This window comes from Vitis riparia, unplaced genomic scaffold, assembly GCF_004353265.1.
Source record: "Vitis riparia cultivar Riparia Gloire de Montpellier isolate 1030 unplaced genomic scaffold, EGFV_Vit.rip_1.0 scaffold437_pilon_pilon, whole genome shotgun sequence".
Taxonomy (NCBI): domain Eukaryota; kingdom Viridiplantae; phylum Streptophyta; class Magnoliopsida; order Vitales; family Vitaceae; genus Vitis; species Vitis riparia.
The window spans coordinates 298,009-316,682 of record NW_023269678.1 but is presented as its reverse complement, the minus strand read 5'-3'; the positions used below and the strand labels follow the sequence as shown (position 1 = coordinate 316,682).

Below are 18,674 nucleotides of genomic sequence, written 5' to 3'. Positions count from 1 at the left end.
TGCTTAACCCATGAAATCAAACAAACAGGTCAAACTAACAATAAAAACTTTTTACCAATCAAACATAGGTTTGAAATGTTTCAAATATAGAAGAGCATTTTAGAGATATAAAAGATACCAAGAGTGAAAGCAACACCACTAAATTATTCATTATAGCATGTCAAGTAAAACATTGAAATGAGAAACTCCGATCTCAAAGGTCAAGAAAGAGCATGAATTATGAAGAATTGTAGTGCTTGAAATTGACTTTTAATATTACTAGGAAAAATGAAGAAGAAAAAGAGAACAAAAGAACTTATTATTACCTTAGTTGGGTTTTCAAAAGATAATGCAATACAAGGAATAAACTGGTGTCAAGTGCAAAGTTAATAGGATGAATAAGTGGGAACTCAAAAAGCGTCATGATGATTGAAGGGTTTTTTAGGCTTACAAGGAAATAATTTTTTTTTAGAGGAGTTTTCTAGGTAAGTGTCAAATGAAAAGGCCTTACTCTTGTATAAGGGGAGTGTGAACTAAACTAGTGGAGATGGTTTTTTTTATGTTTATAATGCAATAAAAAAATAGGCATATTGTAATTCTTTAGACTTTAGCGATTTGCTTGAATCCTGGGATACACAAAATCATCAATTGCCTATGCAAGAAGAGAATGTGACAAGTCCTAGACTCCTAGGAATATCAAAATACACTTATCAATATTTGTCATAATTTTATTATTATTATTTTGTTAGGAGCCAAACCAAGACGTATGCTTTAAAATTTGAGAAGGTTGATCAAGTCTTAGCATGACAAATAATTGTGTAGACCCTCATTTTTGGTCTAGGTTTTTTTTTTTTTTTTGGTCATTTTTGGAGCACATTTTTACCATCTTTTAGGAGGTTTTGGTAGCAAACTTTGAGAGTGGGCTGGTGCAGTGACCTTTTATGTGGGAAACCAGTAGGTGATGTGTGGCAGGAGGATTCAGAGACGTTTGGGGAGTGAGCTTGGGTAGCAAGATTTCAGGAGCAAAAACAGAGCATGAGAGGGGGTGAGAGACAATTAGGGAAAAGGAGTTTAAAAACCATGGGAGAGTTGTAAGAGATGGAGGTGAACGAGACTGTGGGATAGATAGGGAGGAAAGGTTGAGAGGAGTCGGAGAAAAGAGAGTTGAACAGAAGGAAATATGGAGCATTTTAGACGGTGAGGGAGCCTTTTTTTTTTAGGAGAAGAAGTAGAGTAGCTTGAAACCTAGCTAGTCTCGCTAGAGGGGAGCCTTTTCAGGTATGTTTACTGGACCACATATTTATTGTAGTTGATTTTTTTTATGTTGCTGTGACTGTGTTATAAATAATCCATACCTTGTTTTTTATGTGAAATTTGTTTAAAAGTGATCTAATTCCTTTTTAGCTTTCCTTTGGGTGTCTGAGTCATATCTTTGATCTTATTTCCACCTGGTTTTGCCCACCTATACATTGTTTGGAAAATTTGGATACAATGGAGAAAAGAAACACTCTTAAACACTCACTTTGATACAATAAAACTCTCAAAGTTACAAAATAAGAGCAAGAAGAAGAAGAACACAAGAAAGACTCAAACAAGTTCTTGGAACTTTGTCCAAAAACTCTATTTCCTCCCACTTCTAGAAATCTTTAGGGAACTAATGGAAATAGTCTTGAGATTGATCAAGCCTTTTCACTTTTCTGTATAAGATTTCAAAAAGAAGAAAAGTCATATAAAGCACTCTTAGGGTTGAAAAAAGGTTACAAGGATGAGAAAAAACCCATTGTCTTCCTCAATCTCTTCATCTTTGTAACATTCAAAAAATTAAATCATATGTTTAATTCACACATTAAACATGATTTAATCTCAAATGTGTAACTCTCTTACACTTAACCTCTTAAGTTTTATAAAGTTATAAAGATGAGAAGACTCATTGTCTTCCTTAACCTTTCAAGTTTTGTAACATTTCAAAACTTAATCATGTGTTTAATTTACACATTAAAAGTGTAACCCTTCTTACACTTTATTTTCAAAAGTTATTTTTCAAAAGTGTAACTCTTCTTACACTTTATTTTTGACCAACAATATATATATATATATATATATATATATATATATATATATAACATACATAAGCCCATCGACTTCAATATGAGATGGGGCTCGAGTCGATGTTTTCTTTGGTTCATTTCATGCTTTGTTTTTATGCTTGCTCCCTTGTTGTTTACTCTTTATTCTCAGTGGCCATTCATACCCCAAAGGAGAATAGTTTTTGCCAGCATTGCCATTGGTTTTCATATGGGCACAGTTTCTGAATTTGGGCAAATGTTGTTTCACTGCTCATGGAGTCGCTTGGTTACTCTGCTTAGAATTGGTGACTGCCATATCGGGGTATTAGTGTTGCCTTTTGACTGTTGATGGTTCATGTATCTATGCTGTTGGAGCTGAATGGGGTGATCACCAAAATGGGTTGTAGTTTAGGAAACCGAATGGGGAAGTTCTTCCTGGGAGATGATGATCTTTGTCATGATCCAAATTTCACTCGCAATGAAACTACATGTTGTCCCATTAGAGAGTGATTCATATCCCCTCAAGATTTATTTTCAAATTTAAATTCTCAGAGTCAAGCTTGAACAGTTCATTACCTTGGGAGTCTCAGTTTCTATCATGATACAAAGAAAGAAGCTGTGCAAGACTCACTTCTCAACCACATTATTAGTTTCACCTATTCACCACCATCCTTCCCATTTTTGCATGGCTATGCAAGGCCATCCGAAAGCCTTTGTAAAACCCCTCACCAAAGCCTTCCTCTATCAAACCCAAATTTTCTCAATCCAACCATTTCCCCAACCTTCACACCCGCCAAACTCACCACCTTCCCATTCTTCAACTTCAAACCCATCCTCCTAACCCATCTCTTCATGACTGCCATGTCTGTTTGGCATTATGCCACCTACAACAACCTTCAAGAAATATGAATCTAATTTCCATGACATAGTCTCTTCAGAATGGCTTTTCATCTTAGGTCCAAGCTTGGGAACAATTCGAGTGTCTGGTATTAAGTAGTGATGACTTCAGGTATGCTCAAAATGAGCAACCAAATGAAGCCTTGGAACTGTTTAGGAAGATGCAAGAGTTGGAAAATCCATTAGAAGCTGATGAGTTTGCAGATGTGTTAAAGGTGCAGCATGTGATCCCTACATTGGTACAAATATTGGGAACTTGAAGATGAATAGAGAAAGAGTCCAGGTGAAAGCAAGACATGTGGATAGTTGTAGCTTTCAAGAAATTAAACTGAACGACCCAGACAAGGACCAAGACCTTGAACTTGGTGGTTTTGAAGATGGAGCTATTCTGGAGAAGTTTCAGCAACACACTAGAGTTTTACCCATCAACCAAGAAATACTTGGAGCATGCCTTGAGGTTGGAAAAGGGCTGCCCATATTTGAAACAGTTTTGCCTCCGTTAATTCATATTCTTATCAGACAATGATTTAGGTGGTGTTTGTTTTTTTACTTAATTCTAAATAGAACCTTAATACTTAATAGTATTAAATATTAGATTGTTTGTTTTTGTAGTATTTTATTTCTATTAAGTATTAAAAAGTAAAAAAAAACCATTGTGTCATTTTTTCTATTTAGAAAAAGCCACATATTTTGGCTTTTTCTATTTAGTAAAAAGTTTATAATAAGTCATGAAAAAGTAAAAAAACAAACAACCTAAATTCTAAAACTAAATGGTTTTCAGCAAAAAGCCAAAAAAACAAACACCACCTTAGTCTCTCTAGCCAAAGTTTCAGCTTCCTTGAGAGTTTATAACTCGAGGAGTGCCTTCCCATTACCCAATATGGAGTTTCTAGTAAGCTGCAGGGGTAAGCTGAAATCCTTTGCTTTGGTGAATTGTTTTGAGAAAGGAGCCATCCACTTAGATTGGTTGACCTTAAGAAAGAGTTCTTGATGTTCAATGGAATGGTTCAAAGCCTTGAACGTGCATCTATAAGCTGTATATACAAGTTCTTATGATGAGTGTAAGAGAAGATTTGTCTTGGTAAACAAGTATGGACATAGATGATTTGAAGGCAACAATTGGTAAGGGCCAAAAGTATGAACTAAGTGTTTCCACACATTATGATGAAAATTCAGATGTTGTAATTCCCTACGCAATCTACCACGTAACCTGCCTTTAGTTCCTTTGCACCTGGGGCCTCACATGCATAAATTCCCCATGCATGGTTTTCTTGTAGTACCTAGAGTCATTGCACATGTATAGACCAAAGTTGGTAGAATGCTACGACTCTCTTGTAGCTGCATGCAACTCAACTTGACTATGAGCATATGGGACTATGCTGGAGGTTTCAACGTGGATTCCTCATTCTGGTCTTGCCCATTCCTTGTCATTTGAATTTCCTGAGCTCGTTTCAGTTTCAGTTGATGAGAAGGCTTCATTAATCGATGTGGGGAAGCTTTTTGAAACTTGCAAGCCTTCCTTAGGAAAGAATGTTTCCAATGATCAATCTTATTTTAGCAGATTACATGGCAACCGAAAGAGCACTCAAATTACTGGCCCATGCAAGAAAGCTATGAGATTTTGGATGAAGATGAGCCATCATCTGTAGAGTCTAGAACCCATCCCCTGCTTTCTGTTCCCTCGTAAGACCATGCATTACTCTACTCCCTGCATGTTTGACCATACATGGCCATCATCCAGTGCACCACTCGAAGGCCACGTGTCTCACCTTCTTAATTCTTTATTCTTGTTTCCACACTTTGATTTTTAAAAGTCCAATTTTCAAATAATTTTAACTCTTTAGTTCTTTTTTATTCATCCTTGGACATCTTTAAGACTCTAAAAATCTAATTTTAATAAATCAATTTCTGCCATTTTCCTCTGGGCATGCATTTTTTTCTTCTTTTTTTCCCTTTATTTTAAATGTTTTCCAATTTTAATAAATTTTGTTGCCATTTTTTTCTTTGGCAAGCATTTTTTTACAAACTCCTTGATTTTTAATCATTTTCCGACCTTCACGTTTTTTTTAATAAGCACGAATAAATTTCATAATTTCAAATAATAGAATTCATGAAATTAATTTATGTAAAAATAATTTGGCCATTGGTGGGGCCTAATATCTGTGATTGAACATTGATTGACCTTGATTTGCTTTGTGACACATTTGATTATTCTGTATTCGTTTACTAACCTTTGTTTTCCATGAAACAGTCAACTTACTACTCAGGTACACACCTTGTCTTTCTTGTTTATTTAATTATTTATAGATTGATATTCTTTTGGCATTCATGTTTAATCTATTAATTGTCACACTTGCTTTAACTTAATTAGTAGAGACCTAATTTTTAAGGCTTAGAGGGGTGTTATGGTTCATCACCGTACCTTCCCAATAGGTAACCCAACTCCCGAACCTAGACTCGATTTTTCGCAGACCCGTTTTTCCTTTAGGAGTCACATTTAAGGTTTTTCTTTCTTATTTTGTTTTTTCCTTTAAAAATAAAACAAAAATAAGTGGCGATTTCAAAAACTTTTCAAAAAATCAATTTTAAAAATAAAAAGCGAATCGCGTCATTTGAGTGGAAATGCATGCATTGCAATGCGGGGTCCATAATTGTTTTGAATTTTTACCATATTTTATTATAGATGAATATCCTTTTAGACTAGGATTGTAGTTACACTTATCATAAGCCCACCAATCATGAGTAGCACAAATGAAGTTAGCATCAATTTCACACAACTATTGTAGCCCCCATCAACTTTCATTATTGCTTCAACTTCTTGAACCAAAAGTGTAAGGAGAGAAGCAAGAAAAATAAAAAGAAGAAGTGGAATCCCTTTGGCGGAATGAGAAAACCTATTTGGATACTAACTCAATTCACTTAATTAATTGCAAGAAAAATGATAAAGTTAAAGATATAGTGCTAGACATTTCATGTTTCCAACAAGGAATAAATTGTCATAAGCAATTTTAACACAACAAATTAAGAAATATAAAGGTAGAATTTGAGGTAAATTATTAGCCCTTAAACTAACTCAATTTTTTCTAAAGGATGAAGAATTTATAGCTACCAAGTGAATTAAGATATTTGTAGAGTCAAATTGGAATCAAGAACTTAGAAAGTTGAGATTGAATGAGAAATTCTTAAACTATTTTATAACCATAGTAATAAGGAATCATAGGATAGTTAAGAACAATAATGCTTTGTAGAGAAATTAAAAGAAAATGAAATAAGATTTGAACTATTGAAATGGTTATTTTAATTAGACCAAGCAACAAGTCAATAACTACACCAAACCCCATAAAGATTTTTTTAAATCCCAAGTTTTGAAATAGTCTCTCAATGCTTAACCCATGAAATCAAACAAACAGGTCAAACTAACAATAAAAACTTTTTACCAATCAAACATAGGTTTGAAAATTTTCAAATACATAAGAGCATTTTAGAGATATAAAAGATACCAAGAGTGAAAGCAACACCACTAAATCATTCATTATAGCATGTCAAGTAAACATTGAAATGAGAAACTTCGATCTCAAAGGTCCAGAAAGAGCATGAATTATGAAGAATTGTAGTGCTTGAAATTGACTTTTAATATTACTAAGAAAAATGAAGAAAAAGAAAAAGAGAACAAAAGAACTTATTGTTACCTTTTGCATTTTCAAAAGATAATGCAATACAAGGAATAAACTAGTGTCAAGTGCAAAGTTAACAGGATGAATAAGTGGGAACTCAAAAAGCATCATGATGATTGAAGAGTTTTTAGGCTTACGAGGAAATAATTTTTTTAGAGGAGATTTCTAGGTAAGTGTCAAATGAAAAGGCATTACCCCTGTATAAGGAGAGTGTGAACTAAACTATTGGAGAGGGTTTTTTTTTTTTTTAATGTTTATAATGCAATAAAAAATTTTATAAGGGCTTTTTAGGTATGAAATGTTTCATAAACATTTTATAGTATAGATTTGTTGGTATAGAGCCCTTAAAAACATGTCATTTTTTTTTACATTATACATGACTTGCGTATATTAAGAGTGACATAAAAGATTCAAGTTATCTTATAAGTAGATGATTTGGTCCTAACCAGTTCATGAACTTGGACAATTCATTTGAAATTGTAGTATACTACTTAATTAAAGTAGGAATGACAATTTCGCAAGTTTTTCGGGTCACCTGTCCCTATTAGGATGGGTATGGAAGCATAGTGATCGAGGATTGGACGGGGTAGGGTTTTGTAATAATTTGCATCCCGCACCTTGGATATAAAATTACAAGTTTACCCTTTACATCTTACAAAATACCAAAAAACTCCATCTATAAATATTTGCGTCCTATCTCATTTTTAAGGTTATTCCTATTCAATGCAGAAATCTCCCCTTGTCACTGTTCTCAAATGCTTGGCTCTTGGACTAATTTTCCCAACTCAAAAAATTTCAGTCTTAGATTTTGAGTTGTTAGGGTAGAGAAGAGATAAAGCTCACAGGTTGTGGAAAAGATGACCTATCTAGCTTCATTTTCTACTTTCTTGAAAGATGAAGAAAACAAAACCAAAGATCACCAAAAGTACCAAAATCCAAGGACTAAAGGCTTTGATTTTGTTTGGATTCCTTTTTTTCAAGTAAAGAAACCCTAAATTTCTAGGTTTTGTTTGCTCAAATTCTTTTTTTTTTTTGTTCTTGCCTGAAATCTCCATGTAATTTTTTATTGTCAAAGCCAAATCGATTTAATTTAGTGGCTTCACATGCACAAAAGCAATGAATGATTTTATCTCCCTTTTATGAACTCATCAATTGTAAAAAAAAAAAAAAAAAATTGTTTGCTTTAACCCTAAATTGAAATCTATAATCATATTTCTAATAATTTTTATTTTCATTTTCATTTTAATGCTATTTAGAATTTAGCAACTTCATATTTTTGTGTATTTCATTGTTATGTTGTATCAAATTTTTTTTTCTCTATGTTTTGTTTGGTTTTCGAGAAAGTGTGGGAAACTAATATAAATGAATTGAAAGTTGGAATCATAGATTTTTCTTCTATTTTTGTAGTCTATGTATGTGGTAACTAGGCTTATTTATTTAGGGTTTACTTGGGTTAGTTTGAATGTAATATTCTTATTGGTTGAATGTTTTAATTATAGGATTTATTTTGTATTAAGAAAAATGGCATCAGAAGAAGGGGAAAACTTTTCCATTCCAAATGTGGGTCTACATCTAATTATAGGTAGTACTTCACCTACTAATGGAACATTGAGATCTAAAAGAAGAAAACTAACTTTGATTGTTTGGAATGATTTTGATAAAGTCATAGAAGATGGAGAATATTATGTTATTTGCAAGCACTTTAAAGGAAAGCTCAAGGTCGATGGCAAGAATGGGACAAAACATTTACATGAACGCATAGATAGGTGTATGAAACGAAGAAATGTTAATATTAGACAACAATTATTAGTAGTAGAGAGACAAGGTCATAAAAAAGTTCAAATTTATGGTTTTACCTTTGATCAAGATATTTCAAGAGAAAAGCTTGCACATGCAATTATATTGCATGAGTACACACTTTCAAGTTGATCATGTGGGGTTTAGAGATTTTGCTACTAGTCTCCAACCTTTATTTAAGATGGTTTCCCACAATACAATTAAGGGTGAAATAACGAAGATTTATGAGGTTGAGAAATGGAAAATGATTAGCTACTTAGAAAAACTTGAAAGTACAATTGCAATCACAGCTAATATGTGGACATCAAATCAAAAGAAAGGCTATATGGTTATCTGTACATTACATTGATGAGTCTTGGTTATTACAACATCATATTGTAAAGTTAGCTTTTTTTTTTTTAAACTTCGTAAGTGTTTTTTTATTTGATCCTTTAATGATATCACTTATATTAATGATATGTTCTTTTATATATTTTTTAATGTAGGTTTGTTTATGTGCCTATTCCACACAAAAGAAGTTCTTTCAGATATGTTAATGAATTTCTTATTGGATTGGAATATGGATAAAAAAATATCTATTGTTACTTTGGATAATTGCTCAAGTAATGATAGAATGATTGATATCCTTGTGGAGAAATTGTCTTTGAGTGGTTCACTTTTACTTAATGGAAATTTTTTTCACGTGCGATGTGTGGCACATGTCTTGAACTTAATTGTGAAGAAAGGTTTGGATGTCATCGGAGTAGGAATTGAAAAAATTCGTGAGAGTGTTGCATATTGGTTGGCAACACCATCAAGAGTGGAAAAGTTTGAAGATGTAGCTCACTAATTGTGTATTTTGATGTAATAAGAAGTTAAGTCTTGATTGTAAAACAAGATAAAATTCTACATACTTGATGTTATCAATAGCTATAACATATAAAGACATGTTCCCACAAGCAAAGTGAAAAACACTACATGTTTGTGCCATCAGAGGAAGAATAGAATATGACTAAAGAAATGTGTGGAAGATTGAAATTGTTTTACAACAATTCTTAGGGTGAAATTATCCCATTGCAAATACTTTCTTCATCAAAGTATGTGAGATCAAAGAAGCATTATATGGTTGGTTGATTGATCTGTTCAAATGATGTTGTGAGAATGATGACATCAAGTATGTTGCAAAAGTTTGACAAGTATTGGAGTAGGTGTCATAGTGTGATGACAACAACAACTATATTTGACTCAAGATACAAGATGAAGATTTTAAAGTTTTACTTCCTAATAATGTATAGGTCTAAAGCTTCAAATGAGATAGAAAGAATTCATGGATTGTGTTATGAGTTGCTTTCTGAGCGCTAATCAAAGTCCAAGTTAGATAAAAAAAAAACTTCATCCTATGGTACTTCATCAAATTCAACTTTTTCGGAGTTCAACTATGATGGACAAGATCCTTTTTCAAAGTTTGACTTATTTGTTTATAGTACAATTGGAGAAAGTCATATGAAGTCGAAGTTAGATTATTACTTAGAGGAGTCTATTTTGCTAAGGACTTCAAATTTTGATGTTTTAAGTTGGTGGAAAACATGGTATAAAGTATCCAACTTTGCAGATGATTGTTTGAGATATCTATACTATTTTGATATCTACTATTGCATCATAGTCGACCTTTAGCATCGGTGCCAGGATGGTATCAAAACATCGTAGTAGGCTTCATCCAAATACTTTGAAGGCCTTAATGTGTGCTCAAAGTTGGTTATGGAAGGAAATTGAAGGGAACCAATTTACAAAATTATCAAGTTTCTAAATGGTTTTATATTAAAATATCTAGTAAAGTTACTTATATATATATATATATATATATTGCTAGGTGATTCTTCGATTCATGACTCACAACTCCAACTCATAATTATGGACGAAGATGATGATTCACTTTCACTTTAGGTTTTTTTACTTGAGATGATGTTAGAGACATATTTTGGGACGTTAACATTTTCTTTGTAATGTTTTTTTTTCAATGTTGTTAAATTTATGGATATTTTAAAGTTTTGGATGTTGTATTTTTGGATGTCCTGTATGTTGAATTGTTAAACATTGCCAATTTTAATTTGACTAGTTTTATAAGTATAATGGTTGCAAATGTTGTTTTTACCTATAGAAGTCTATATTTAAAAAGCAATGATAAGATCTTTCTTAAAGAATGCATTCAATCTTTATAAACTGAATTATTTCTAAGAATGTAGCCTTAATTTAGCTTTGTTTATGCAACAAATACCATGGAATCTGACACTGGTTTAACTCTAAGAAGTACCATGATGTTTTCTCACACTAATCTTTGGTTGTTTCTATTGTTGGTCAATCTTATTGATTTGAAATATTCACTCTGATCTTATACCCTGAAAAATGGTAACTATTTCACCAATGGTGATTTTTTATTTTCTCATTTTCGGTTTGCCTGTTATATTAGGTTAGTAATAACTATAATGAGTTATAAAACTTATAGTTGCTTAGCTTTCATCTTTGTATTTTTTTATTGTTGTTGCCCCACTACTATTAGTTTGTTACAATACAAGGAATTAATACCTATTTGTGAATCCTAATTATTTTATAGGTGATGCCTTTAGAACAAAGGAAGTGTGCAAGTCCATCACTTTAGTGAGAAATAATGCACTATTTCTAGTAAAGGGGCCAACTCGAGTTTAACTGAAAATGCACTATTATCTTTAATGGTTGAGATGTAATTGACTCGTATTTCTTTAACTTTCCTTCTACAAAACAGATGCCTAATACTCCTAGACAGCATAGGCACAAGAAGGGCAAGACGAATAATGGGCATATTCCACCATAAGGTTCATCCATTTATACGTGAAATATAATTTTTTTTAATCAAGAACAAAAATCTATTTGTAAGAATAATTTTAATTAAATGGAATTTTTTGAGCTGTCCGTTTCTCTTCAATTGAAAAGCACTCGAGGGAGGCTACGGTCCAGCACTTGAAACATATACAATCTTTTTCTTACAAACTTCAATTCCGCTTCTTCTTTTTTTTTTTTTCTATGTCAAAAATTGGGACATTTCTTCTGCTAACAATTGAAGGTCTAAATCCGGGGTTTTTTTTTTTTTTTTTTTTGTGGATTTCCAGATGGGTTGCAACGGGCAAATCGCCTTTCCACCAAATGATGCCACGTGGCAGCCCGTTATCTAATGAAGATAAGAGGCATCGTTCTCAGAATACGAATATCATCCAAATCATTTCTCCACCCTCCATTACTTCATGCGCTCCAATCCTAACCGTTCACTCCTATCGAAACCCCCTTTCTGCAGCCACCACCATACAAAACCCAAAAAAAGGAAAACAAATTCTTCAACTCCTTTCTCTCTCTGTCCTTCCTCGCCAGAAAAATGGCCGCTATGCAACACTCTCCGGTCACGTTCCAGTCCAGATCTCTACCATCGGCGGCCAAAAGCCTATCGAACAAGCCGCTGAACCTCTCATTCTCTGGCAACTTCCCCTCCTTCAGGCTGACCAACAAAGTTGCTGGGAAATCTCGATCCGGCGCCTCCTCCGCTAGAATGTCCGCCACCGCTGCCGGAAGCTACGCAACCGCCCTCGCCGACGTCGCGAAGTCCAACGGAACCCTAGACACCACCGCGGAAGACGTTGAGAAAATTGAAAAAGTCTTGTCCGATGAACAGGTACTGGGTTTCTTCTGCAACCCTACGATTGATATCGAGAAGAAACGCAACGTTTTGGACGAGATAGCGAAGACATCGGGCATCCAACCACACACCATGAACTTCCTGAACATCCTGGTGGACATGAAGCGAATCGATTTGATAAAAGAGATAGCGAAGGAGTTCGAATTGGTGTACAACCGGCTGACGGATACGGAGTTGGCAGTGGTGAGCTCGGTGGTGAAACTGGAGTCGGAGCACTTGGCGCAGATAGCGAAGCAAGTGCAGAAGCTGACTGGCGCCAAGAATGTGAGAATCAAGACGGCGATCGATCCGAGCTTGGTGGCTGGCTTCACAATCAGGTATGGAAGTGGCGGTTCCAAATTGATTGATATGAGCGTGAAGAAACAGCTTGAGGAAATTGCTGCTGAGCTGGAGTTGGGGAATATTCAACTGGTTTGATTTCATCGCTTTTTCAAAACAAAAACATGTTTTGAATTAATTTTAATTTCATGTTTTGTCAAAGCGGAATTATATGTATGTTCATCAATTGATTCTTAGAATATAATAGTTGTTGGGGGAGCGATGATCTTCGTTTAAATTAAAAAACAGAGACAATTTCCCTAATTTTAATCTAACTGACACTAAAATTTATTTAATTAATACCGGTGAAAATAATCCCATTATACATTTTTCAATATATTGTGTTTATAAATATTTTGGGAAATTTTCTTTAGCGGGATTTTTTATAACAGTACGACAGCTTAAAAAATAATCCCTCCACTAGCGTACTAGAAAAAATAATTCTAAATCTACCTTTGTCAAATAAGAAAAAAATGATTTTTTTTTTTTTTTAATCCTATGTTCAAAAGAGGATTTATGACAAAAGAATCGTTTTTTCAAGACACAATTTTTAAAATTTATTTTTTTATCAATGAGAAATCGCCTCTTGAATATACAATTTTGATATAAAAAAAAAAAAAATCGTCCTCAAAAGATGATTTTCATAAAAAAAAAAAAAAAAAAACTTTAAAAATCAATTTTTTCATTATCTGTTATACTTATACAATAATACAATTATTATAAATATATATTATAAAATTAACTAATTTTATTTACTAAATTTAATATCGTCCCTTAATTATATTATAAAATTAATTAATTTTTTTACTAAATTTAATATATAAATAATATATTAAATTTAATATAAAATAAATAATATTATCTTTTTTTTTCACTTTGAAATTAAAAAAAAAACTATTATCAATTAATATGAAAAATGAGTTTTAAAAAATAAATTTGTTATTAATTTATTAAATAATTATTTACAAAATAAATAATTTTGTTTTGCTTTAATTTTTAAATTAATTTTATTACATAAAATTTAAAATTTAAAATATTAATATTTAAGTTAAAATTTCACTGTAAAATGAATAATTTCACATATTTTTAGAAAAATTTTACTTACCACAAGACTTTCATCGCACACATCTTTTCCCTTAATCCAATAATGCACTACACTCATAATCCATGGGAGAATTTTACCTATTATTACACAACAATTCCATTACAACACTCAACTAGTTTGACAACTGTTTGAGGTGTTGTCATTTCTTTTGAAATGTTTAAACACTCCATCGATTTGAACGTTTCAAGTATTGTCATTTCTTCTTAAACATTCAAATATTATATATATATTTTAAACACATCCCTTATCCTACACACTACACTCATCCTACCTCTTCTCAACTTCACTTACAATATAAATCGACTTCAAACTTCTTCATCTTCATTTTCTCCTTCTTTCTCATTTGAAACCTAGTTTTTCACTTCCTAGTTTTTCACTTTCCATTGCTTCTATCAATATCCCTCATTTCTTTCTATGGAACTATATGCACAAATTTCATAAAAGGTCCTGCAAAATTAGCAAAACAAATAGAAAAATAATGCGAACAAAATATTTAATGAAATTAAAAATATTGTGGGTATAATCTCAAATATAATATTTTTTACAAAAGAATATTTTTCTTCTAATTCTTTCGCTTTGACCATAATTTAAAGAACGACGATGACATTTTCTTGATTTCGAAGATCAATCGAGGGCCACAAGTGACTTATTCTTGAATTAACTTGTTGAATGACGAAAAACGTGTGTAGTAGTTCTTTTGCTATTTACCAAACTTGCAAGGAGATTTGATGAAACTTTTTCTTTTCCGTATGAAGTTGCCTTTGGATTTTCTCCATAAGATTTTCCTTTATGGAATTTTCTTATTTATGAATTTCTCCCCCTTTCTTGAAATAAGACTCCTCTATTTATAGATAAAGATATGAAATTTGAATTTCAAATTCTTGAATTTTAGTTGCTTAATTCAAGCGATTTAGTTATTTGATTTTAACAATTTTTCTTCTCCCGAGAGGTTTTAACAACAAAATAATAATAGTAATAATAATAATAATTTTCTTCTTATTATTATTATTATCTTTTTTATAGTTGGAGTTTAGTTTTTTTTAGGAAACTTATCCATAAGAGATTTTTTTTTTTTTTTTTTTGTCATTTTGAAGACCAAATTAGTGACAATTTAATCCATTAAAATTTTTATGTCTACAAATGCTCCCACTCCAAGAAGCATCACATACATGCATTGTCATGTGGATGGGTTGAGTCTTGAAGTATTTTTTTTCCCCAAAGAAATATTTTAATAGGAACTTTCCTATTTGTTTCAAAAAAATATTTATTTTCCATTTTTTTTTCCAAACTCCACTTTGTTTTCCTTCTTGCTTTACACTTTGAATCATTTTTCAATTCATTTTTCTTCTTACTTTACACTTTCAATCCTTTTCCAATTTGTCATCCCTATATACATTTTTTTATATATATAAATGGGACAATAGTTGAGAAACTTGACTTGAACTTTTTCAAAGAGCTCTTTTGATCTTTGGGTGTTCTTTAACCCAACTTGAGAAACCCGACTTGAATCCTTTTAATTTTTGGGTGATCTTCAACCAAATTTTAAGAAACTTGGTTTGAATTTACCATGAGAAGTCTTTACCTCTTCAAACTTGTAAGTATTTTTTTTTAAATTATATTATATATATATATATATATATATATATATATATATATTATATATATATATATATATATATATATATATTGGAGCTTGAGTGGGTGTATGCCAAAGTCAATAGGGACGGAGCCACAATGTTGGTTGCCTTAAGAGACGTCATCACTAGGCTATATATCTATATATTGGTGTAGGATGAGGATTTAATATATATATGACATGTGATCTCTTTATTCAATTTTTTTTTTTTTTTTTTTTTTTGTCAAGGAAGAAGACGACTCACCTTTTTTGAACATGTGTCAGCCTTCATTATTCACATAGATGAATTTGTTTCAAGTAATTTAATTTAATTTATTTATTTAAAATTACCTTAATACTTGAGAGGGAATTTTTAATAAACTTAAATATCCATAAAAAAGAAATATGAATATTTAAAGTTTGACTCTCATGTAATCAAGTCGTAGCCTTGATGCGAAGTGGTGTCATATTTTTGGTACTCATGTGCTAAAATCCTCACCCATGCAAATTGGTTTGACTTGAATGTATAGTGGTGTTCAAGTTTTAACATTTAATTAAAGCCAAAATAATATTTGGTGTTTATGCAAACAAGTTATGACCCTGATGCTACGTGGTGTTGTACTTTCAACACTTAATACGACTTAAGTACTAAGGTCTTCACTCATGTGAATTAGCTTGACTTAAATGCATAGTGGTGTCTAAAAACTTAAACCCATATTTTATTCATCTCTCTTTCTACCTTTTTTTTATTTTTTTATTTTATGTAGGATGATGTTTTTTAAATGTTTCAAGGAGAAGATTGTAACCAGTCTTGAGTATGATAGTGAAGATTTTGAGGAGAGAACTACCTTGTCAGTGCATAAGTCACTTACTGACCTTCAATCTTTGTTAATGCTAGTGACAAAGGATCCATTACACATTTCTTCATGGTCCCAAGTTGCATCTTGCAAGCTTACAAATATTAGCAATTCAAAACTCAATAAGATGAAACTTGTTTATGATGAATTAGGATTGTTGGGTTCTCATGTTCATGACGGAGAAGCCAAATGGGGAAGCTCCTTCAAGGTACTAAGGGAATCCTTCTTTATCGATGGATATTGGGAAAGGGTAGAGGAGGCATTGGGTCGATATGAACCATTTCTTAAAGGATGCAAGCTTTACAAATCTATTTTTGCATCCTATGATCGCCATGCCTCTATGATTAGGGCCTTTTGCGAACATTGGTGTCCTACCACTAACACCTTGCATACTTCAATTGGAGAGGTTTCCATCTCTCCTTGGGACTTGTATTATATTGTTAGACTACCCATCATTGGATCTTTTATGATGAGATGGTATCGAGTACAGAAGAGTTATCTAATGATGCAACAAAGTCCTCACTCCCAACAAGTTGTCAAACTTATTCCTTGCATATCATTGAATTTGCTCTGAGATGACGAGGAAGTCTTCAATCAAGTTAGCCTCTTGGGTGTCATTTTGGTATAAAGGCTCCATGAAGTATGTAAAACGCCTAAAGAAGAATACAAGGAATAAGACGCAGAGGCCTAAGGAGACTAATAACCCTTCCTGGGATATTGATCCTGTTAAGTCTTGTACTCAGTCGAAGATGGAAATTTTTTACGACCTTGGTGTGGTCGAGGCAGATGTTAAGGAAACTTACTTGGACGCTTTCTGGGCATGTTGGTTATGTAAGTTTGTTCTTCCTTAGAGGGGTGTCAATTTGATTCATCTTAGAGTTTTCAAGGTAGCTAGTAGAATGGATCAAGGTGAGACATTTAACCTTGTTATTCTGGTGTTAGCAATCATTTACAATGGCTTAAATGAAATCGTTCATTCTTCAAAGTTTGGGCCTAATGCATCTATTTTCCCTATTCATTATTTATACGGATGGTTAGGTGAATATTTCGATACCCATTTCATTTCTCCTTCTTGGAACCATCCCCCACGGATGACTTATTATGTCGGTGAGTTTTCTTCCAAGTGTTTTGATGATTTGTAAGCTTAGGCTTTGATAATGTCTTGTAAAGGCATAAAACTAAACCACTTAGCACTACGACACAAAGAACATGTGCACTGGACTGATAATGAATCTATTAGTGTTACTAAAGCTTCTTATCTCATAAGTTTTCGCTCTAGCTAATTATCTTTACAACAAGGTAACCATTAGGTGATCAAACTGTATTATCCTCATCGATTTTTTAGGCAGTTTGGGTATCCTCAAGACCTTCTGGGGGGTTTGCCAAAGATTTTTAGCAATATAACTTTAGAGACAATGTATCAACAGTGGGAGTCATGCACTGGGCTTGGTACCTACTCCAAAGTTACTATACTAGATTATCATAATCTTGAAGATTTTTTAATTACTAAGGCTTATGTAGATTAGTGGATCAGAGTGAGCAATTTTGATAAGGAAATTCTTACTACTGCTTGTATGGAGCCCCCTCTTGATTCTTCTTGGCAAATACCCTCAAAGTCCTTAGAGAGTAGAACGCGCAAGGTTGACTCGAGTGTTTTACTAAGGGGAATGTTAAGACAATGTTGAGAAGGATTTTGATGATTTACTTGATGATTCAAGAGCTTCTTCTAAGCGCTCAATGGATGGTCATCAAACTAATACCTCCACAAACTTGGAGCATGAGGAAACTATTTTCAATGGTGATAGTGGTCACTATCACAAGACTTTTAAGCAACATAACAATGCATAGGGTCTTTATGTATCAAACAATGACTCTAAAGATACAAGTGAATGTCACTTCAAATGCCGAAAGATTAGACCCAACCCTATGTACTATGATGGAACTAACTCTCATCCTCTTGATGCAAAAGTCTTCTTTGTTAACATTCCAACTTTTACCTAACTAATGGAACTTGATGGTGAAGAGATAATTTTTTTTTTTTTTTTACATTGATACTAACAAAAATAAATATTTGCCTTAGGTAGAGGGTGACAACCTATTTGTCGATGAAGGGGATGAGTTCTCTCCTAAGGATTGGTTCAAAAGTGTTGTTGCTACTAGGGAGCCAACACCCTTTACCTTGACTATGCAACGAGAGGATCACTCTATCATCCCATTACCTTTGCCTCATTCTCATTTTGATGATGAAGGTATTACTAACATCTTAAGTGATGTTCTGATTGAATCTCAAGGTTAAGAGACCACAACTTGAGATACAACGTATGATAAATTGACACTTTTAGTATTTGCAGGTATTGCTGAACAACAATCTCCATACCCTATTGTTGTGGCTTTTTCTATTTCCATTCACATATTCGACGTTGAACAAATCATCTTTAATGCCCAATGCCATGCAGTACTTATGATAGGAGAAGACATTAAGGAGATGATTATTAAAACTTCCAATGAGTGTCTCCCATTATTCAGAGGAAAAATTGATGAGTTTTTCAATGCTATCGCGAAGACTGGAGTGAACCCTTCACCATTAAAGTCTCAGATTAATAAGTACATGGAAAGTGTAGATCACCTCGATGCAGTGTGACACACCCATTCTATGAAGATATCTC

General features: G+C 32.8%; 1 protein-coding gene across 1 annotated transcript; it reads left to right on the top strand.

Annotated features, from left to right (window-relative positions):
• The first annotated feature begins 11,733 nt into the window (after positions 1–11,733).
• On the top strand, positions 11,734–12,661 carry LOC117909848 (ATP synthase delta chain, chloroplastic). Its single transcript, XM_034823896.1, has one exon. It carries the CDS (start codon positions 11,796–11,798, stop codon positions 12,528–12,530), a length of 735 nt encoding a protein of 244 aa, XP_034679787.1. The 5' UTR covers positions 11,734–11,795; the 3' UTR covers positions 12,531–12,661.
• Positions 12,662–18,674: the final 6,013 nt, after the last annotated feature.

Coding starts and splice junctions, on each gene's coding strand:
- LOC117909848 (XM_034823896.1), top strand. CDS start 11,796: ATGGCCGCTATGCAACACTCTCCGGTCACGTTCCAGTCCAGATCTCTA.